The sequence below is a fragment of the Leptinotarsa decemlineata genome, unplaced genomic scaffold (genome assembly GCF_025532065.1).
Source record: "Leptinotarsa decemlineata unplaced genomic scaffold, Ldec_3_MD MMD2_tig00026294_RagTag_RagTag, whole genome shotgun sequence".
Lineage (NCBI taxonomy): Eukaryota > Metazoa > Arthropoda > Insecta > Coleoptera > Chrysomelidae > Leptinotarsa > Leptinotarsa decemlineata.
Genome location: NW_027412674.1, coordinates 3,392,435 through 3,416,025, shown reverse-complemented (window position 1 = coordinate 3,416,025; position 23,591 = coordinate 3,392,435). Strand labels below are relative to the sequence as shown.

General features: G+C 38.3%; 3 protein-coding genes across 7 annotated transcripts in view; 1 reads left to right on the top strand and 2 right to left on the bottom strand.

Moving 5' to 3' along the window:
* pdm3 (POU-domain protein pdm3) overlaps window positions 1-23,591 on the top strand; it is a 360,484-nt gene that overhangs the window by 147,354 nt on the left and 189,539 nt on the right. The window lies entirely within an intron of this gene.
* On the bottom strand, window positions 6,027-8,235 carry LOC111508443 (poly(A) polymerase type 3-like). The gene is made up of 4 exons (XM_023163942.2): window positions 7,792-8,235; window positions 7,429-7,684; window positions 6,734-7,243; window positions 6,027-6,319 (listed from the first exon to the last, which is right to left on the bottom strand). Exons 1-4 carry the CDS (start codon window positions 8,233-8,235, stop codon window positions 6,027-6,029), a joined length of 1,503 nt encoding a protein of 500 aa, XP_023019710.2.
* Window positions 18,847-20,416, bottom strand: LOC141484868 (poly(A) polymerase alpha-like). Its single transcript, XM_074180485.1, has 3 exons — window positions 19,973-20,416; window positions 19,610-19,865; window positions 18,847-19,424 (listed from the first exon to the last, which is right to left on the bottom strand). The coding sequence occupies exons 1-3, from the start codon at window positions 20,414-20,416 to the stop codon at window positions 18,874-18,876; spliced, it is 1,251 nt and encodes a 416-aa protein (XP_074036586.1). The 3' UTR covers window positions 18,847-18,873.

Genomic DNA, 23,591 nt, shown 5'->3' with positions numbered 1-23,591 from the left:
CTGTCGCACCCCTACGAACGACAACCCTCAGAAGTCGAAACTTGTGCGAGCTAAGGATTAACGAGGTCTTACCTTTTAACGTGTGATTCCTAACACGGGTTGGACGGTAGCAAGTGAAGATCGATCGTTCGGACTAGGGCTTGAACCACCGACCAACACGGCTGTCAATTCGAGTGAGTGAACAAAGCACCCACGCCGAACCGCTTGGCTACCGACTGACCAAATTGGACATTGACCAAATTGAAACAATTTGGTGTTGGGAAAAAACTCCAGTAATATTCATTACTACACCAAAGGTTCCAAATAGTGCATCACAATATTTTTTATATAATTTAAAATCTGTATGGTACATGGTAAAATTAATGAAACAATGTTAAATCACTATCATGGTGTTTATTTACAGTAGGTTACTTGAAATAATGATACAGTGTTTTAATGTAAGTTTCACTAGTCAGATGAAATTGGTTTATACTTCCTTTCTCTATTTTCTTTGAATATTTTTGTGTGGCTTTTCCCGCGATGAGTCGCTTGTTGAGCTTCACGGTGAAGTGACCAACAGTAGTCTTCCATCATCTTGATGGAAGACTACTGTTCAAAAAACAAACTTTCATCCATTAAAAAAACATCGTATTTCATCTTTCCTCGAATTTTTATTCAGTACTTTGATGAGCTGTCGCGAATGATAGGAAGCGTTGTCAAGAACTATTACACTATTCGCATCCAAATTTGGGATCAATATGTTTTCAAACCATTTCTCAAAAATATTGGCTTCTATGTTCTTATGATAGTCAACATTGCAGTTCACATAATTTCCGAAGAATTCTGAACCCATCCTTTACTTCCTTCACAATGCACAATGATTAGTCGCGATCCTTTGTTTGCAGGCATGTATCACATCGCGTCTTGCATACATATGCTTTTTTTTACTATTTTACGTACAGTTGAGAGGGGAATTTCAGTCAAATCTGATGTTGCTTGTAATAGTTTGTTTCCCTCGAAACCAAACTTGATATGTAGATTCTTATATACATTGAAACATACTCTCTGTGTTTCAATATACAAATTCATTCGAATCCTATTCATTGGTATCTCTTTTTCGCATTGTTCACCATCGCTATTGGAGTTTGCGTTGTTATCACACTCGTTATTACTATTAGTACTTGTCCAAGAAAGCCACATTTTAAACAGATAACAAAAATTTTAAGTAATTATAACTGCACCAATATCGAATTTCAATACTCAAATCGCGATCATTGAACTGAACATTGACAACACGACTCTTCTAACCATCCTTACATTCTATTGGTCACCGTAACATGACTTTAAATTTAATTTTATGACTCGTCAGCCAATCGTTAAACTCGGATAGTAAAAATTAGCCAATACAAACCGCCAATTCTGCAGTCCACGTGGACTATTTCGCTGCCGGTTCATTCCTATGTATTGGTTTGTTTGGCCTTTGAGAGTGCCGCAAACTTTGAATGTTCACAATATCGGTAATTTTGACTATATCATTATGCATAAATCACATTTCATTTCGTTGTCAAGTAGAACATCGTCCAGTTAAATAATTTGATCTTCCAAGAAATGTCGATATCCCTATAAATAATATCCCAGAAATCTTGCCTATTTGATGGGAGAGAGAAATGTTCTGTACTGCAAGTGAGTTTTTCCCTGAACATTATCGGTTGTTATCAAAATTGATTAAATTGTAGCGTGAATAACTGGCAAAATTGATAAACGGGATTTGATTCTGAAGTAAATAATTTTGAACAAGGCATTGGAGGAATGCAAGAAAAAGTTGAAACGTATTGGAATATCATGAGAGAGCGTGCCTGAATTGTTCAAATAAGTTATTGGTAATGTAGAAGAATCTGCGGAAAACTCGCTATACGAATACGAAGACTCCGTTCTGTAGCCTGAGCCTTTAAAGGAAGTAACTCGTTCTCTGACATTTGATTCTGACAGACGCGTCAGTAGTCCTTTTGGGCTCGAATAGACAAAGGAATGTAAAGGTCGTTGTACCGAGGGTGGTCCAGAAGTATCCGGCCCAATAGAGAAAAAAAAATTTCGGAAAAAAATAATTTATTTTTCAACATAATCTCCTTGCAGCTCTACACACTTTTACCAGCGACGTTCAAAAAATTTGATATCATTTTTAAAATAAGAATTGTCCGGCTCCTCAAAATAACTATTAACTGCCGACATCACTTTTATAAGTTTAGGAACACAAAATAAACCGACGGGGCTGAATCTGGCGAATAAGGTGCATGAGGTAGAAATTCAAACTTCATTTCGTTAATTTTGGTTGTTAACATAATGGATTTGTGAGCTGGTGCATTGTCTTGATAAAACAACAAGCCAAATGCGGCAGTTTTTGCTTGATTTCTTCACCCAAACGTTGCAATGAGTTCGCATAATACTAGCCATTGATAGTTTTCCCTTTTTTAAGATAGTCAATGAAAATTATCCCACGGTCTTCGCCTTCTTTGGAGCCGGTTCTCCCTTCCAATTGCATTGTTTTGATTGTTCTTTTGTCTAGGGTGTAAAGTGATGGACCCATGTTTCATTCATGGTTATGAAACGAAATGAAAGAATTATGCTTTGTTGCTGTGAAAATTTGCTAAACACTCAATTGAAACATCTCAACGATACTGTTTTGCCCGAGTGTGACCAAACGCGGCATCCATCTTGCACACAGCTATCTCATATCCAAATTTTCAGATAATATACGATGTACCGCACTTTTTAAAATGCCAACTATATTGCTAGCCCGCGCACTTCCAGTCGACCATCATTCAGTACCGCTTCGTGGATTATCCTCCGTTTCTAGAGTCGTCACCTCATTTGGAGGACCCAAATACTCGCCTTGGCAGCTCGAACGGCCTCGTTTGAACTCGGCCACTCAATATTTCCTGTTGTATACAAAATAACAAACTCACCCAAAGTAGAATCCAGTTCAGCTTTTATATTGGTCGCGCATTTGAAATAAAAGTACTGTACCACATAACGATGACCAGTTTTCTCCATTTTCACAAATTCACCAAAATCGTTCGCTATTGATGACTGCCAAACAAATACTAGTAAACGCAGTGTCTTCAAACTTGAAACATATGCTTTATAGATTGTGTGCTTTCTGATACAACCGCCATCCCTAGGTCAGACTGGGTACTTCTGGTACCACCCTGGTACTGAGGTCTCACGATTCATGTGTGACGTTCTTTATGAACGTTATGAATTTTTTTTTTCAAAAATAGCTTCAATAGAGTAACGAATTAACAATGTAAGAAACGGTGAGCTATTTCTGTTACAATCCCGTAAATATATTATCAAAAGATGACTTATATGCAAAGTATCGGGAACAAATAAAACGAGCAGCAATTTTAATTATCGGAATTGGAAATGGCGCTGATGACATCGAAGTGGTAGACGTAGCGAGGTACGTTAAAAATCGCGTTAAATATTAACTTCATTACAAGGTTTGATAATATAATTTACATCTGGATGACAATAACTGCAGCAACAAAAAAACGCATAAATGTATATCATAATTAGTTAATTATGCAGTATTTGGCCATTAGTGATTGTGATTGCGATTGGTCGAACGGTTGCCAACCGAAAAAATGAATTTTATTAAAAATCAATACGAACATTCGCGTGTTTTTAAATTACAGATTGAAGCGTCCACTATAAAAAAGCCATGCGCGAAAAGAGTAAAATGCTCTGCGGACTAATCACAAAGAATAAAAAACACGGACGTGTACAGAAAGGGGCGGTTGAGGGTGGGTTGGTTGCCCCCCACCGGGCCGCGATCGTTTTGTTCTCCTAACTGATTTTCGAACACACACTCATTTGAACAACGGACAAAAGCTAAAAACCAATAGTCCTTCATTTTCATTTATTCACTGGATAGCGTTGTATTGGAAAAAGGTTTTTGTTTGGCGGGAGAAGGGGAGGCAGTGGACCCCCGTTGATTAGTAGCGCTCTGCCAAGTGTGGGGTGAGAATTCCAGCCAGCGAGATTCGGACCGCCGTAATTATCATAATTAGTTTTCAGGAGTGGACGCCGAGCTTCTCGACGCCGCCGGTTGCCGATTCTCTTTTGTCTCTCTTCAGAAATTTATTGTCGAGTTGTAACTAGCTATTACTGTTGAAACTTTCTCGTTAAAATCAGATTCGAAGGTCTCGCGGAATTGGGGTCAAGCTGATGAAGACTCAGAAGTCTGAACTTTTGTTTCTTTATTTCCGAGTGGTTGTAGAGATTAGACTGGAACTGTACAATATTGAAGTTGACCTCAGGCGAACCAAACGGAAATATTTTAATGACTCAAAACAATATAAAATACTTCAAGTACTTTATCAGGTATTTCGAAAAAATAGAATGTGGGTCGAAACTATTCAAGAATATTTGGAAATTTATGAAACTAAGCAACAATTTCGATTATTATCATATTTATTGGCTGTACTCTGTCAGAATATTATATTATTCAACTGGATTCATGTCATCTCAAATAAAATCCCAAGTATCTCATCTTCATTTGAGTAAGAATCAAGTCAGCTCACACATATTTTCTGAAGAATTCTGAGGACTCCTCGTGCAGAGCAGCTGGCTGAATGTAAACCCAATGAGCGATTTAACCTACACCTTTTCAGGAGAATTAAAAACATACACCAATCATCGGCTTTCAGCGACAATCGTTGACATTATTCCCAGTATCAAACTATATCAAGATTTAATGTAGATTGTGATTCACTTTTTGAAACATTTCACAACTCGTTTTAAGAATCTGCAAACAAGCTACACCTACCATAAATTCAAGAAAAATTAATCAGATTGCATTTCAGTTCATTCCAATGAACATGCAGAATGCTAATAAAGAAGTCTGTTCATATGTTTTTCTTATATTATCAAATTCTCCTAAAGTAATATCGTTGCAAGCACCTCATTTTCTATCCTCGAGTTCTGAAATGATTTTCGGTTGTTATCGAATACTTCACGTGTTTCATCAAAAATATCTAGAGGTATTATATCAGGTGATCTAGTGAGCTCCTCTGAGTGAACACGTTTGCCTAACTAGCGGTTTGGGACATTGTCAAACCCGAACGAGTTTTCAACTGATATTAGGTTTATTCATCATGACATCCCTTCAAAATATTTCACCGAAACTTGAGCTAGCGTGAAGAATTGTTTATTTACTTTCACCACTCTAGATACTTTCTGATCACTTTATTAGGTGGGGTACTTCTAACGGTGCCGCGAGATGGAGCCAATGTTCAATGTATCTACTAATTTTAGTCATCAATTGATGGCTGACGACCAGCAGCGGGATTGTTCTCAAGATATACCAGGTCTCTTCCTTCTTTCTTCTTCAAATTCTGTCACTGACTGAATAACATTAAATGCATACGCACAACTCATCAGCATCCGCCACAAAAATCAATTCTGTTACGAAATGCACGCTTGAAAAGTGTACACGAAGATCGCAAAAGTAAACCAACCAAATTCAGAATCGCATAAAGAGTTTCACACATATTTTCATCCTACATAAAATCACTTTGTCCGGCGTTCTTCTGAGGGTTCGGTAAAACAAAAGTCGAGGGATGGATGTCGGTCGGTTAGTCGTACTGCCTGGGGACTTTGCTACTGTAATTTCACGGGGCTGTGAATCTCGAACCTCTATTCCTCCCGACGGTAGCTCTTTCCACCTCGCGAGTAGTCAAACAATGCGGTCAAGGGAGAGGTCCATAGTAGACAGGCTTCAGTTACCCAATATCTCTAATCAGTTCTAATCACTGTCAACTGGTATGTTTCCGCCAATTGTTTATAATGTTACCTTTTATGAAAAACAATTTTTTCTTGGGGGTAAATGAATCGTAAATAGTAAATACAATTTACAAGTAAAGATATACTCTCTTCGGAATGTCTAGTCTTTTTGTTGGGTGTACCTCTCTGCGGAACAGCTTCAGAAGACATAATCTGTCTACTTTCGGATTGGGATCATTTTTGGTATTGCTGGATTTCCTTTCTCATTTGATGAGGTCTTGCGCCAAATAGTGTGACAACTGGTTTCTCTCAACATGCCTTGCATCCAAAGTCATTCCGCCTTTCAAAGCCTGAATATTTATTGCATGTCTGATGACATGATTCTTAAATGATCGATATTCTCTTGTGAGATCGATTGAAAAATCTGTTCTAGTGAATTTCAGTCCAATAAACCACATAGAACATATTGTGTTAGGTTCTGTCTGGGACTTCAGCATTGAGTAGCTTTCCGGATGGATGTGTGCAAGGGTTATATACGGATTTCTTCCCAGGTATCCTGAAAATATACAAAAGTTATTAACAAACATTAGGAGATAATTATGTAGATTGAGACAATTTGCAACTCTTGAATGAAATGAAGGCATAACTAGGCAAAGAACATCCCAGCCATTAACAGAAGTGTGAAGAACTACTGTCGTTGTATACCGAATAACATCTTCATCATCTAGGAAATACGGACGAATCAATATTTCTTTCACAGGATTGCATCATTCCAAATCGATGACAACCCAGCTCAGATCATGAAAATATTTTTTCACAGTTGCAATTCGCTCATTATTTTTATCTATATTAGAGCCATGCACGGAGAAAACTCGAGTCTGGCATTCAAAGGTTCCCAATATATAAATATCTGATGATCTTCAACCGAGTTATAAAGTAATGATATAAAACAAAAGAATTAGTTCCTTACCTACAAGAATTCTTGCTTTGCTTTCAACTAATCCGCACCACTCCAAATGATCTCTTGTATTATCTGCCTTCACTAGTAGTACAATAAAATGCTTGTATCTTCTGAAAAATGCTGGCTTTTCAAATAACTTGTCCCAACTGCTCTTCCCAAGCATAATATCATGAGTAATAGATAAGCCATTCATGAACTTTCTGATCATTATTGTCCTTGTGGAAAGGTTCACATTAAATGTTGAATTTTGTTGGGGATAAGCAGGTGTGATAATCGGCATCAAGTGATAACCATCTTGGATGTTTACCCTAGAATCCCACACAGGAAATCCAAGATTAACTTTAGATGGTTGCTTCAGTAAAACAGGATGTGGCCACTTCCACATTGAGCAAAATTGGAAAAACTTATGCACCAATGTCGAAGGTGCCGCATTGGGATGTAGCTGGCAAGTTTTTGCTACTAGCATAGCCCAGGAAACACCCCCCAAATATCCTAGAACGTTACTGTAAATGCCCTGACCTAAAACAAAAAAAAATGATATTGAAATTATATTACAGAAAAAAACATTCAATGAGTTTAAAGGCGGAAATAAATCTCGATTAAAAAAAGACAAATCAATCGAGAAGGCTTCGAAAAATATGGAGACATTTTTTCAATCCTCCAGTCTTTAACAATCTTTACTTAATAACTAGGAAAATACTCACGTTTTGCCCATAGTTTAACAGCTCTTAACGCAAGTCTGAAGTTTTCTTTGTTTGGAACTAGCCTCAAAATCTCATCGTTCACTCGACAACCATTCAAACTTCGTACACACTTGTCTTCTAATTGTTTCAATAACATATCATCACGTAAATCCATTGAATCTGGAATCTCGTCCAGTGATAGTCTTGCGAATAACATATCAATCTCAATCCCATCAAACTTCATTTTGATCACCGGCACGTATGCTTCTTTCACTGCCTGAAAAAAAGAAAAAGTTGGTCAAAACAAATCGTTTCAGTTTATCCGATCAGTTCAATAATAGAAACAAATGGTTATGATTCATTCGATTAGGTCAATTTACTTACCCTGAGGTCTGCTACTTCAGGTTGTTCCTTGAGAAGTTCATAAAAAGACGAAAAGAATTCAACTCTGCTAATGTGTCTAGGAGCAACACAGAGTGCATCGATATCTGCACCTTTACCGTGAACACCAAGACTGTAACTACCAAATGTGTAAAGTTGTCCCCCCACTTGTTCTGCCACACTTTCAGTCATATTACGTTTCATGGAAACTTCTTTGATCCATTGCCTGACTAGGTTTTGTAATTTTCCTAAAATATGCATGCGTTTATTAAGTTCTTGTTCAGATTCAAAAACATCAAACATTTTCAGTGAGTCCTCTAGTTCTTTCGTCTTTATTAAATCTGATGGTTTAGGACCAGCAACTGATATTGCAGGTGTTATCCCCAGAGTTGTGGACTTTCCATCATTTCGCTGTGAATCATTCTCTTTGTTTTGTGGAGTTGACATATTGAATAAATGATGATTAGAGTTCAATACACAATACAACAGATACAGTATTTACAGATTATTCAAATAAACACTCCAGACTCTTCAAAACACTGACAAGACTATCATGTTCAATTATCGAACACTCTTTTATATATGACTCAAAATTACCTGAAGTCATTAGACCATTAGCAAAACTTTTACTACCTGATCATTTACTCAAATATACCTATTTCTAGGAAACTATCAAAAGTATTTTATTACCTGTCTATTTTTGTTTATTTTCAATGGGGATTTCAAAAACGTCACATGTTATTGAGTTGACTGGTATTTTCTCACGTTGAAAATCAAAATATTCAGGAAAAATCAATGTACCCGTATCCAACAAATCACCTGGGTACAAAAATTTACGAGCAGAACATTTGAAAAATATATCCGACAGATGAAAACTCTCTTAACCTATTTGTTCGACTAATAGAGGTTAATTCCCAAAAGCACTGAAGCCACTGTTCATAAATGGAGATGAATTATAAATGGAAAACTATAGACTCATTTCTAACATTGGAAAAATATTTGAAAAAATCATTGAAATCAAAATGTATAGGTTATGTACAAAAATTATTTCAATTTCCGATTATCTATCAATATCGCTTTAGAGATGGAAAATCAACGGATGATGCCATTCTCCAACTAAAACCTATGTGTACAGTTAATTAGATACAAGCAACCCATCGCTTCGTATATTTGTTGATCTTCTTGAGGCTTTCGATACTGTGAATCATATAAATTACTATAAAAATTGAAAAACTATGGCATGAGTGAAAACATGCACAAAATTTTGAAGAGTTTTTGAATACATCGTGACCAAAGGGTCTGTATTCGCAAGACTTTGAGAGAACCTATAACTGTTAAATATGAAGTAGCACAAGGAACGGTATTGGGCCCTCTCTACTCTACTACGCCTTTGTCCAAACACATCTCAACTACTACATTATAGGCTGGGGCGTTGTGAATGCCAATCACGCGAAAGACCTGAACATAATTCACAGATGGATCTTGAGAATCATATTGAGTAAACCAAATCAAAATCAAAATCAAAATCAAAATGTTCTTTATTAACTATTCTCCATACAATTTTAAGGTATTTTTTTTTGTGGTGTTTATAAAATATATACAATAAAAAATATATATACAAATATACAAAATGTACACAAGGGTTTCCCCAATGGAGTGGGACAGTGGGAAGGATTGGGATGGGTAGTGAATGGGGTAGAGGGAGTGGCAGGAAAAGACCCCGATACATTTGCGCTCTCAAGAATTCCGCACGGAAGAGAAAAGCGCCTCCACACAGTCCCCCGATGGGACAGTGGGAGACGCCCCCGCTGGTGTTGGCGGTTGGCTCTCCACTCAAAAACGCCTTATATCAGCCTCATCTATAGTTTTCCGCTTCCTGCCGAGGCTTACGCGGAAGTTGTCATTCTGTCGCGTTTCGGTACTTCTCAGAGAATCATTCGTCTGTTTGTTGGTAGCAGTTGTCGATATCCCCCTGGAAAAAGTTCATTAAAAAACCAGGTAAGAGTATTTCTGCTGTCACGTCATCATGTGTGCGTGAATACTCTTATCCATTTTTTCCATGAACTAAGCGCGATCGCATTCGCGCCGTTCACGGTATATCTCCAGTTCTTCATAGACTAGCCCGTGCTTACGGCGCTGTCCATGATAGCTTCTAACTGCCGTGACGTCCCTCGTCAGCGGGCTCTTCGGTAGAAAGAACTTGAAGAATTTCTGAGCCAGTCTCCTGATATGGTCGGTGACTGACTCCACTCCTGCCAGATCTAACAGATTGTTCAATGAAATGTATCTGTCACTGTTAGTGCAAATACGGAGCACCTTATTCTGCATTCTCTCGAGTCTCATCAAAGGGGACTTCTTGAGACTGCAGAACACAGGACTCGCGTACAACATAGCCGGCCTAATTATTTGTTTATAAATAAGCAACTTGTTGTCAACACTGAGCTTAGAGTTCCGTGCAATGAGCGGATACGTGCGTTTTATCGCCGCACCTGCTCGTTGGATCGCCATACTCAAGTGTTCCTGGAAGTTCAGGCGCTTGTCCAGGATCACTCCCAGATATCTCGCACTCTTCTGCTCGTCAATGCACTTATCCTTAACTCGCAACTTCTTGAAGATTTTCACATTCGTGAATTTCCTCGTGAAGTTTACGAGTTCAGTTTTATCGGGATTTATTTCGATTTTATTTTGTTCGAAATACGGCACGACTAGCCTATCGAGGTGGATCTGAAGCTGCTGCTTCGCCACCTCGCTCGAGAAAGAGTGCGCGTAAATCGCGGTGTCATCCGCGAAAATACCCACCTTCGTCCTCGAGAACATAGGGAAGTCATGCGTATATAATGAATATAAGTGCGGGACCCCTGCGGGACACCTGCTTTGATTGAATAATTTGCAGATGTGGTTTGGTCCACTCTTACACGAAAAGTTCGGTTGCTCAAGTAGGATTCTAGAATCCTAATCACGAATAAAGGCATGCCTGCCGACCACATTTTGGCGACAAACCCCTCTATCCAAACTTTATCGAATGCTTTCTTGACATCTAACAGGACCATAACTGTATTCTTCCCCTGGTTGAAGGACTCCCTCACCCCGTGAACAACCCGGACCAGTTGCGATGTCGTATTCCGACCTCGCCGGAACCCGAATTGCTCCTCGGGATGAGTTTCATCCTATCTTCCAGACGGAGAAGTCTGCTTAGGATGATTTTATCAATAACCTTCGCGACCGAACTGAGAAGCGAGATCGGTCGGTAGCTATCAATACGTGTTTTGATTTTTCCTGGTTTCGGAACGGGCACTACCACCGCATGTTTCAGACAATCTGGGTAATGCTGGTGCTTGATTATTGCGTTCACAATATGCACCAGTTGTACGATACCCTTTCGCGGTAGGTTGCGGAGCAGAACTGCATCAATTCCATCAATGCCTGGGGCTTTGTTTTTCCCCAGGCGCTTGATGTTCAAAATGATTTCTTCTACGTCTGTGACCCACTTTATCAATGTTTGCTCCGGTATAATTGGAGCCGGCCTATTTCTGACTTCATTAGCCAGTCTGGTTTTATTGGTGTGTTCTTCACAGACATCCGGTTCAACTCGGTGCACGCTGGAAAAATATTCCCCGAACAACTGAGCCTTTTGATGGTCCGTCACCGCGTGCACTTGCCCGCTTTCTATGGTAGGAGTAGCCTCAGACCGATTGCTCAGTTTTTTGGCCATCCTCCACACAGAGTGGTCGTGTACGTTCAGGCTTTCGAGTTTGTTCTTCCACTTCATATTGGTGAACTCATAAATTCGCGCATTAACTTCCGCAGCAAGTATCAGCATTTGATCCTTGCTGCGGGGGTCTCCTGTGCGCTGCCAATCTTTTCTGGCTCGATGTTTTTGCTTTATGAGCTCAACCACATCATGCGGAAGAATATCTCGCTCCCCTTTCACCTCTATCTTCCTGGTAGAGACGTCACGAGATTTTTGAATATTCTTTATGAATTCTTCACAAACCTCGTTGATCCGTGATTTGGAAATGCTGTCTCTTATAGTTGTGAGGTTATTCATGGTCGATCTAAACTCCGCCCAGTCCGTGCTCTTGTAGTCATATTTTATTTTTTTATTGTTGGGTATCTCCCTTTTGAGATCAAAGAGCACCGGGCAATGGTCAGAGCTGAGCTCGTCCACGGTAACCAACATCCCCAAATCGCGGACGTTTTTATTCAATACCAGGTCGATAGTTGTGGGTGACGAACCATTCCAGGGGTAGTGGGTAGGCTCCTCCGGGAATTCGATATTGATATTGTTGTTCAGGGAATATTCCAATAGCGTGCTACCATTCGTATTCTGTTGATTGTGGCAGTTCCACTCACGCCTCCTGGCGTTGAGGTCTCCCACAACCAGCACTTTATTCCCAACATTAAGCAAATTGTCCAAATCATGCGGAGTGAAGTGTACACTTGGTTTGTTGTATACCGCAAACACGCAGGTACCGTCAGCAAGCTTGATTCCATCATGTTCAATGTTACTGCGTTGCTGCGGTATCTGCGTGTGTGCGATACCCCTCCTTACCAGTATAGCCACCCCACCGCCTCTCACAGCATCAGGACGGTCCTTCCGGATAGTGGTAAAACCCCGCAGTTTCAGTTTATGCTCCTGTCGTAGCTTTGTTTCAGATAGAAGCATTATGTCTACATTATGTGTATGAATGAAGTTAACAACACTGGGGTATTTGTTGCCAATTCCATTCACATTCAACATACACGCCTTTATAGGCATTTAGAAGCTGTAACTGTTGATATTACTCGCGAACGTCGCGAATGCATTCCACTTTTTCAGGGGACTATCGGCCCCTGTCATCAATTTACAAAGGTCATTCGTCGCACGAATGATCTCTGAGAGGTTTACGACCTCGTTAAGCCTCTGGAAGCAGTTAACTGCTTCCATAAGATGCTCTTGAGTCTCCACCGGGGGTCCACCCTCCTGTTTTCTCTGCACAGGAGGGGGGGGAGGGAGTGGCTGGGATACCTGAGCTTGTCGAATCTCGCTCCTCTTTGCCCACGGATTTACCTTGGGCAGTGGCGCAGGCACAAGCCTGGGGACAGGGGGCTTCTTGGATGCCTGTGTTTCCAATTGCTTGGATTCGATCTCCTCCGCCTTCTCTTTGTAAACTTTACAGTCCCTAGAGTTGGCAGGGTGATCTCCTCCGCAATTTACGCATTTAGCCGGTTCAGTTTTCGGCTTTTTACATTCAAAGGTTTCGTGTCCTTCTGCGCATTTCAGGCATCTCGGGGTCCTATAACAATTGCTCGTCGCGTGGCCCCATAGCTGGCACCTGTGACACTGCACCAGCTTTCTAGTATTTCGTTTGAGTTCCCATGTGATCCTCGTAAAAAGGACACATGGGACGTTTCTTTTTAAATAGTTGAGGGTAACATCTTTGTCTGTGACGACCATGTACAGTGGACGTCTATCCGTCCTTAATCTGTACACGGTCGCCACGTTGACCTTTCTGAGTTTTCTCATGTCATCCTCAATTTCTTCCGGTTCCGGGGCAAAGTCCAACCCCCGAAGGACAAAAGCGTGTGTCTTGTCCTCCGGAAGCGTGTAGGTATGGAACTGAGTGTCCGCCTGTCTGATGGTGTTGACTAGAGAGTAGTGGTCTTTCCTCGATTTCGTGTAAATAAGAGTAGATCTCCCAGTGTATTTAACTGAGATGTCTTCCTCCAACTGTCCTTTTATAGCATTCATTGCCTTGTTTATGGGGATTATTCCCTGTACTACAATTGGCGGAAGACTTCTAGTATTTTTGTTCGGTTTTTTAACCTCATTGGGCACTGGGGGATCTGTCTCCATTTCCGTGTCGCTGAGACTGTTGTACATGTTCGACAAGCTTACAGGTACCTCTTTTGGCATTTTTCTCCTACGCGCGGTCCTCTTGGGAGCTACAAACTCACCTGAAGGTCTTTTGTGAGGGGGTAAGGAGGGAAATTCTTCTTTTTCATTTTTATTCTGGATTTTCCCAAGCCTTCTAGTTTCCTGATTTCTTTTTCTGCTTCGGTGATATATAGGTCCCTATAGTATTTCCGGATCGTTTCAATTTGGGTTTTCCTCATCTCTTCCAATGGGAAGTCCTTAAGGGCTGGGTCCATGACTGGTTTCACCTTTCTGAAAATTTCCACTTTTTGGTTGACCTTTTCCATTGTGGCCTTTTTGATTCGTTCTATTTTGTCTTTGATGTCATTGGAAGTGCTGTATTCCTCTTTTTCCTTAAGGGGTGTGGAGGGGGTGGGAGGGGTGGAGGAGGTTTTCCTCCTCTTCCTTCGTTTTCTCTTCCTTTGCGCCGATTCTTCCTCGTCGCTTGTGGTTTGACTTTCATTTTGTCTTCTGACTTTCAACTTCAGTTTACACTCCGTTTTTTCGATTTGTCTTGCCGGTGTTGTGGTTGTTTGTTTTTTAATATTTTTCAGTATGTTAGCTAGGTCGGGGAGATGAATTCCTTCATTCTCTCCGATCCTAGCTTTATTTCGTGGGGTAGCCTTTTCATCTTCTATGATTGTTATCATGTCCAAATCCTCATGTGTTTTCTTTTGTGTTGCTGTGTTCTTGTGCGCAATCACCTCAACTGTTTTAGGTGTGTCCATTTCATTTTTTTTATTATTTTTTGGTTCAGGATGAATAGTGGCCATTGTGATAATTTTTATTTTGTTATCTTGTGCTTCTGAGTAGCCTGTGGCTGCAATGGCCAGACTGCAGGGCTGCGTTTTGTCCCCACTATGTGGCTTCATCACACCCCCAGCAGCCTGGTCGCCGCTATTCTCCAGGCTAACTTCCATTTTCTCTTCTTCCTGTTTTGAATTTTGTGATTTGTCCTGTGTATGCGTTGTGTATCTAAGCGTTGTATATAGTTTGTTTGGGTTTTGTCGTAGAGATTTTTTAGTAATATTGAAACTGCTTCCTGATGACGCCTCTGATATCGGATTGTCACTTTCAGGTTGAGTAGTTTCCATTTTTGGCTGTTCAGCAGTATTCGGCCGAATTTTTGTTTTATTCCTGGTCTCTGTTTCGGAGTTTCCAGATTTTCTACTGTTAGTGACTCCGGGGTCCGACCCCGGAGTGGGTTTCTTGAATTCTTGACTCACTACTAGTATTTCTGTATTTATTTTCTGCTAGAAATATCCCAGAAAGCTTTCGCAGATGATTCAGAAAAATTTTTCTTTGAATATCCTTTTGTCAAAAATAAAATTTTCTCTGGTTGGAATTGTGATCTTATCGGCTTAAAGTTTTTACGTTGTAGTTGATTTCGGCGATATTCCAAAAAACTATCCCGTTTTTTGGTTAAAAAACTTCACTCGACAAATTTCTTTATTTTCTCACTACGATTGCTTATCTTCAGAACGGATCTTTACAATTGAACACGTCTGACTTCAACGGTTGCTCGCAGCGAACTCTTGAGTTGAGTTGGTTGAGTAAACCAATAATGTTTCGAATCAAACAGCTGTATAACAAATAAGGTTTATTCGATGTCAGGCAACTTTTTTGTACAGCTATGATTCTTGATAAAATAAAATACACTTCAAGTTTGTGGCACATCAACGTAATACCATGAGTAAATATAATTCGTTAAGCGTATCACGCCGCGTCATTGTAATAATCTGGCACCAAGACTATATTCTTCACTTCCTGTCGAAACAAAAAATATAAGTTATATCAATGTCTTCGAAATAAATACTTTACGAAATCTGTTGAATTGACAAAGAGAACAATTACACGACTTTGTCAACTAGAAGAATGAATGTTGCATTGTCTAGGAAAATTATTCATTATTACAAATCTGATAATATTGTTGTAAATCATGCCCTAAAGAAAATAACGCTTGCCGCCACTGGTAAACATAAACCAAACCTGACGTAGCTGAGAGAGCGCGAATGCACAATGTTTCCTGTCGCTCTAGAAGAAGCGAGAATGATGCTACTGATTTCGACGGAACTTCTGGGAAATTTCTTAGGTATTCAACTCAACTCTAGGTAGGTGTGTTTTGGATAGTGGAAGAGAGAAACATGTAACGTAATCAATGCAGAGAAGGATGGAATGAGTATCGGAGAGATTCAAAGAACGTGGGACTCCCCTTCCGACCCCCTTGTCATATTCCAGTCACGTGGTTCTAATTAAAGAAAGTTTATAGGTATGAGATTTGAACCCAGGACGTAGGTCTGGTAGACTTTGTCCTTAGCTTCGTCACCAACGTGGAATATTGAAAGTAATTGCGAATTGTTGATATTTATAGCGGTTGGTTCGTCGAGACCGAAATTGACTCATTCATTATACTTTACCGCATGTTTCGATTCCCGCAGAATGTTAGGGAAGTTGTGACGTCATTAATATGTTGAAGATAGGAAAATATACTTAGATTTGGGGTAGAATTGATGTTTCAAATGAAGGTGTGTATGTGTTAATAGAGTGAGAGACACCTGTGACGTAATCGACGCAAATAGAGATGGAGATGGTATCTCGGTTTCGGTGTTGTCGGTTGTAAATTAAATAGTTGTTTATGGAGCTATGTAGCGTTGTCGGTTTCAATAAAAACTTCAGTAACAATCATTACTACACCAATGGTTTCAAACAGTGCATCACAAGTAAATGATACATTATTGCAAATCCAATAATGAAAGGATATATTTCAGATTTCGATCCACATGGACATGAGTTCAGTTACGACCATGATATGATTGAAGAAGAGAAAAGTTTGAAACTCAATCTTTTAGAATGTTCATAAATAGGTAGATTAAAGATTTCGGGTCCTTTACTGAATGTAGAAACTCGTAATTAACTGATTCATAAGCTGAGGTAATTACATTCATTACATGTTTATTTGAATGTGTTTGTTAACATTCTCTTCATTTTTATGTTATTGTCAATTAATTCATGTTCGAACTCAGGTACACATTTTCAACATTAATCGAGTATGTGAATCTCAGGTACTTGAAATTTAGTTGTAATATTTTGATTGATTGATGGGTGTAGCCTCCAAATTTTGTCACTGACTCAATACATTTCTTGCATACACATAACATATCCTCATCTACCTCAAAAATTAATTCTTCTACGGAATGCACGCTCGAAAAGTATACACGAAGATCAAAGAAGTGAACCAGCCAAATTCAAAATCGCATAAAGAGTTTCACACATATTTCTATCCAACATAATTTCAGTTCGTCCGGCGTTCTTTTGAGGGTCCGGTAAAACATCGGTCGAAAGATGGATGCCGGTTAGTCGAGTGCTCTGGAGATTCCGCTACTGTAATTTCACGGGGCTGTGAATATCAAACCTCCGTTTCTCCCGACAGTAGCTCTTCCCACCTCGCGAGCAGTCAAACAATGCGGTCAAAGGAGGTGTTCATAGTAGACAGGCTTCAATCACCCAATATCAGGTATAATCACTGTCAACTGGTATGTTTCATTCACCTTTTATGAAAAACAATTTTTTTTTCGGGGATCAATTCATGATAAGTAATACAGTTTTTGATTTTTCATTTATTTCATTCAAGAAATGAATTAATACACTCTATTAGTAAAAATATACTTTCATCGAAAAGTCTAGTCTTTTTGTTGGGTGTAACTCTCTGCCGAACAGCTTCAGAAGACATAATCTGTCTACTTTCGGATTCTGACCATTCTTGGTAATGCTGGATTTCCTTTCTCTTTTGATGAGGTCTGGTGCCAAATAGTATGACAACTGGTTTCTCTCAACATGCCTTGCATCCAAAGTCATTTCACCTTTCAACGATAGCTCTTCCAACCTCGCGAGCGGTCAAACAATGCGGTCAAAGGAGGTGATATCTCTAATCAGTTCTAATCACTGGAAACTGTTGAAAAAACAATATTTCCTTGGGGTAAATAAATGATAAAAAATACAAATTTCAATTATTTATTTTTTCATGAAACTGAGTAATTACGATATAAAAATAAAGATATAATTTCTTCGAAAAGCCTTGTCTCTTTATTCACTAACGTCACATGTTACTGAGTTAACCTGTATTTTCTCCACGTTGAAAATGAAAATATTCAAGAAAATTCAGTGTACCCGTATCCAACGAATCACCTGGGTACGCTACTGTAATTTCACGGGGCTGTGAATCTCAAAAACCTCTGTTTATCCCGACGGTAGGTCTTCCCACCTCGCGAGCAGACAAACAATGCGGTGAAAAGAGGTGTTCATAGTAGACAAGCTTCAATCACCCAATATCAGTTCCAATCACTGTCAACTGGTATATTTCATTCAATTCTTCATAATGTAAATACAATCTATAAGTAAAAATATACTTTCTTCGAAAAGCCTAGTCTTTTTGTTGGGTGCACATGTCTGCGGAACAGCTTCAGAAGACATAATCTGTCTACTTTCGGATCGGGATCATTCTTCGCAATGCTGGATTTCCTTTCTTATTTGATGAGGTCTTGCGCCAAATAGTGTGACAACTGGTTTCTCTCAACATGCCTGGCATCCAAAGTCATTCCGCCTTTCAAAGCCTGAATATTTATTGCATGTCTGATGACATGATTCTTAAATGATCGATATTCTCTTGTGAGGTCGATTGAAAAATCTGTCCTAGTAAATTTCAGTCCAATAAACCACATAGAACATATTGTGTTAGGTTCTGTCTGGGACTTCAGCATTGAGTAGCTTTCAGGATTGATGTGTGCAAGGGTTATATACGGATTTCTTCCCAGGTATCCTGAAAATATACAAAAGTTATTAACAAACATTAGGAGATAATTATGTAGATTGAGACAATTTGCAACTCTTGAATGAAATGAAGGCATAACTAGGCAAAGAACATCCCAGCCATTAACAGAAGTGTGAAGAACTACTGTCGTTGTATACCGAATAACATCTTCATCATCTAGGAAATACGGACGAATCAATATTTCTTTCACAGGATTGCATCATTCCAAATCGATGACAACCCAGCTCAGATCATGAAAATATTTTTTCACAGTTGCAATTCGCTCATTATTTTTATCTATATTAGAGCCATGCACGGAGAAAACTCGAGTCTGGCATTCAAAGGTTCCCAATATATAAATATCTGATGATCTTCAACCGAGTTATAAAGTAATGATATAAAACAAAAGAATTAGTTCCTTACCTACAAGAATCCTTGCTTTGCTTTCAACTAATCCGCACCACTCCAAATGATCTCTTGTATTATCTGCCTTCACTAGTAGTACAATAAAATGCTTGTATCTTCTGAAAAATGCTGGCTTTTCAAATAACTTGTCCCAACTGCTCTTCCCAAGCATAATATCATGAGTAATAGATAAGCCATTCATGAACTTTCTGATCATTATTGTCCTTGTGGAAAGGTTCACATTAAATGTTGAATTTTGTTGGGGATAAGCAGGTGTGATAATCGGCATCAAGTGATAACCATCTTGAATGTTTACCTTAGAATCCCACACAGGAAATCCAAGATTAACTTTAGATGGTTGCTTCAGTAAAACAGGATGTGGCCACTTCCACATTGAGCAAAATTGGAAAAACTTATGCACCAATGTCGAAGGTGCCGCATTGGGATGTAGCTGGCAAGTTTTTGCTACTAGCATAGCCCAGGAAACACCCCCCAAATATCCTAGAACATTACTGTAAATGCCCTGACCTAAAACAAAAAAAAATGATATTGAAATTATATTACATAAAAAAACATTCAATGAGTTTAAAGGCAGAAATAAATCTCGATTAAAAAAAGACAAATCAATCGAGAAGGCTTCGGAAAATATGGAGACATTTTTTCAATCCTCCAGTCTTTAACAATGTTTACTTAATAACTAGGAAAATACTCACGTTTTGCCCATAGTTTAACAGCTCTTAACGCAAGTCTGAAGTTTTCTTTGTTTGGAACTAGCCTCAAAATCTCATCGTTCACTCGACAACCATTCAAACTTCGTACACACTTGTCTTCTAATTGTTTCAATAACATATCATCACGTAAATCCATTGAATCTGGAATCTCGTCCAGTGATAGTCTTGCGAATAACATATCAATCTCAATCCCATCAAACTTCATTTTGATCACCGGCACGTAAGCTTCTTTCACTGCCTGAAAAAAAGAAAAAGTTGGTCAAAACAAATCGTTTCAGTTTATCCGATCAGTTCAATAAAAGAAACAAATGGTTATGATTCATTCGATTAGGTCAATTTACTTACCCTGAGGTCTGCTACTTCAGGTTGTTCCTTGAGAAGTTCATAAAAAGACGAAAAGAATTCAACTCTGCTAATGTGTCTAGGAGCAACACAGAGTGCATCAATATCTGCACCTTTACCGTGAACACCAAGACTGTAACTACCAAATGTGTAAAGTTGTCCCCCCACTTGTTCTGCCACACTTTCAGTCATATTACGTTTCATGGAAACTTCTTTGATCCATTGCCTGACTAGGTTTTGTAATTTTCCTAAAATATGCATGCGTTGATTAAGTTCTTGTTCAGATTCAAACACATCAAACGTTTTCAATGATTCTTCTAGTTCTTTCGTCGTAATTAAATCTGACAGTTTAGGACCAGCAACTGATATTGCAGATTTCATCCCCAGAGTTGTGGACTTTTCATCATTTCGCTGTGAATTATTCCCTTTGTTTTGTGGAGTTGACATATTGAATAAATGATGATTAGAGTTCAATACACAATACAACAGATACAGTATCTACAGATTATTCAAATAAACACTTCAGACTATTCTAAATACTGACAAGACTATAATGTTCAATTATCGAACACTCTTTTATATTAGAATCAAAATTACCTGAAGTCATTAGACCATTAGCAAAACTCTTACTACCTGATCATTTACTCAAATATACCTATTTCTAGGAAACTAACGAAAGTATTTTATTACCTGTCTATTTTTGTTTATTTTCAATGGGGATTCATGTTATTGAGTTGACTGGTATTTTCTCACGTTGAAAATCAAAATATTCAGGAAAATGCAATGTACCTGTATCGAACAAATCACCTGAGTACAAAAATTTACGAACAGAAAATTTGAAAAATATATCCGACAGATGAAAACTCTCTTAACCTATTTGTTCAACTGATAGAATTTACTTCACAAAAGCTCTAAAGCCACTGTTCATTAATGGAGATGAATTATAAATGGAAAACTATAGACTCATTTCTAAAATTGCAAAAATGTTATGAAAAATCATTGAAATCAGAATGTATAGGTTATGTACAAAAATTAACTCAATTTCCGATTATTTATCAATATGGCTTTAGAGATGGAAAATCAATGGATGATGCCATTCTCCAACTTATAACCTATGTGTACAATTAATTAGATACAAGCAACCCATCGCTTCGTATATTTGTTGATCTTCATGAAGCTTTCGATACTGTGAATCATATAAATTACTACAAAAATTGAAAAACTATGGCATGAGAGGAAAAATGCACAAAATTTTGTAGAGTTATTGAACACATCGTGACCAAAGGGTCTGTATTCGCAAGACTTTGAGAGAACCAATAACTGTTAAATATGAAGTAGCACAAGGAACGGTATTGGGCCCTCTCTGCTCAACTACGCCTTCGTCCAAACACATCTCAACTACGACATTATAGGCTGGGGCGGTATAAATGACAATCTCGCGGAAGACTTGAATATAATTCACAGATGATTCTTAATAAAATAAAATACACTTCAAATTTGTGGCACATCAACCTAATACCATGAGTATATATAGTTTGTTAAGCATATCACGCTGCGATAAAAGAAATACCATCGTTATTGTAATCATCTGGGTATGAATATATTTCGGAACGACCAATTCGAGGAAACAAAAAAAAGGACTGGATCGGCATGAGTAGATTTGAATAGTAGGAATAAGTAGTAGGATTTCATTAAAGTAAGGTTCTTGAAAAACAACAATTTAAATTATTTGCCCGCATAAATTGTAAATGCAACCTAAAACATATTTACAAGTGTGAATCAAAAATAATAATAAACAGAAATAAAAATTCAATGTTTGGTAATGAACCACTGTTGACTAGTGCAGGCTGCTGCTGGCGCGATTTTTGGTACATTTCGTTGATTTCCTCAAATTGGGAGTGGCTCTGCTGTACAGAGAGCTGATCACCATACAGAAACCATGGTCTTTTTTGGTGTGCTTTCGCCTTTGAGAAGTGCATGGATGACTCATTGGTGTCCAAGCACTGTCCTAAACATCTGTTGTCGTAAAGGATCCACTTTTCATCACATGTGATGATCCGATCCAAAAAAGGATCGTTTTGGTTGCGCAAAAGCAAAGAAGGATTTACCTCGAAACATGACAATTCCTGTCGATCGTTCAGATCGGAATATCACGTAATTCATTTGAAAAATCAATACTTCCGACATTAAGCACATCTCTAAAGGATGGATATGATCCTACCTCAGAACTTCTCGTTTGCGCTGGTCGCAGCGCTGATGTGAACCCCCAAGCGAAGCAGAACTTGTCTTCATTCCTCACGTTAATAACTTCCCTGTTTAAAGCGATGTATCCTGGAAGTTTGATGTACCAAAATTCACTGAGAGGGCTATATTTGTTGATATTAATACACGGATTTTTTACCAGAGTCCAATCTGTGAAAATTTTAGTCATTTCAATCACGTAAATATTCACATCTTTCGCTAACACCGTAGCGACAAATGTATAACTCCTCAAGGTCGTTGAATTTATCAATAATTTGATTTTTGCTGTCGAAAGACTTCACCTCTCAAACACTTCTAATTTATTTATTTATTTTTATTTATTTGTATTTATCACCCATACAGTCCATTATAGACTAATTATATGGATAAAATGTTGGCAAATACACTAAAATGATAGCTATTAAATATAGATCTAGATTAATAAACTATTACTTACTGATACCAGATTTGTAGGGAGTCTTCCATAACTGCACTGAGTGGATTTGTCAAATATATGTTCAATTTGACAGAGTTGAATTCAATAGGTAAGGTCCAATCTAAATCCATAAGTAGATTGAAATTGTTTGCTAATTTATTCATAACTAAAAAAGGTGCTCTCGATGATGTACATATTGCAGAGATATTAAACATCAGTATGGAACGTATACACCGTGGAGGTACATTAAATGGAAGCATATTGAGGATTTCTGGGGAATTTGTTAAATTGTTTATTAATTTATACAGGAATATAATTGATGTATAAGTTCGTCTCTGGTCTAAGGATAGTATCTTGAATTCCGATCTTAATTGATATGTCCTGACGGCATTATAATTAGGCCACACGTGGTATTTTTTAAAATACAAATATCTCAACAGTTTTTTTTGTACTTTTCCAAATTATTTAAATATGTTTGATATTCCCCGGACCAAATAATTGAGGCAAATTCTAGTTTAGGCCTGACCAGGAATAATATAAAAATTTAATGGTGTTTATTTTGGCAAAATTCGATGTTTGTCTGATAACAAAACCTAAAATACGATTAGCGGACTTAACCATCCTTTATTTCAGGTTTTCTCTCTAGGATATCTCCCTTATTTCATATTCAAACAGAATTGTCTCTTTAATACGGATGATTGAGAGTACAGTACATTTCTTTAAATTGAAATATAATTTATATTTCAGACTCCAATCAATGGTTTCATCAATACCTCTCTGCAGACCTATACAGTCTCGAATAGTTTGAATACAAGACAAATCATTAATAAAAAGTAAAAACAGACGAGGTCCTAGGTTCGAGCCTTGTGGAACTCCAGAATTAGCCAGAAATTTTCCTGAAGTGTTTCCATTATGTTTGACCGTGAAGTATCGTTTTTGAAGATA

Bases quoted from the DNA above. Each gene is read 5' to 3' on its own strand.
- LOC111508443 (XM_023163942.2), bottom strand. From the start codon at position 8,235: ATGTCAACTCCACAAAACAAAGAGAATGATTCACAGCGAAATGATGGA. The intron at 7,685-7,791 runs GTAAGTAAATTG...TCTTTTTTTCAG, and splicing joins CTGAAGTAGCAGACCTCAGG to GCAGTGAAAGAAGCATACGT. The intron at 7,244-7,428 runs GTGAGTATTTTC...TTTTTGTTTTAG, and splicing joins TGTTAAACTATGGGCAAAAC to GTCAGGGCATTTACAGTAAC.
- LOC141484868 (XM_074180485.1), bottom strand. From the start codon at position 20,416: ATGTCAACTCCACAAAACAAAGGGAATAATTCACAGCGAAATGATGAA. The intron at 19,866-19,972 runs GTAAGTAAATTG...TCTTTTTTTCAG, and splicing joins CTGAAGTAGCAGACCTCAGG to GCAGTGAAAGAAGCTTACGT. The intron at 19,425-19,609 runs GTGAGTATTTTC...TTTTTGTTTTAG, and splicing joins TGTTAAACTATGGGCAAAAC to GTCAGGGCATTTACAGTAAT.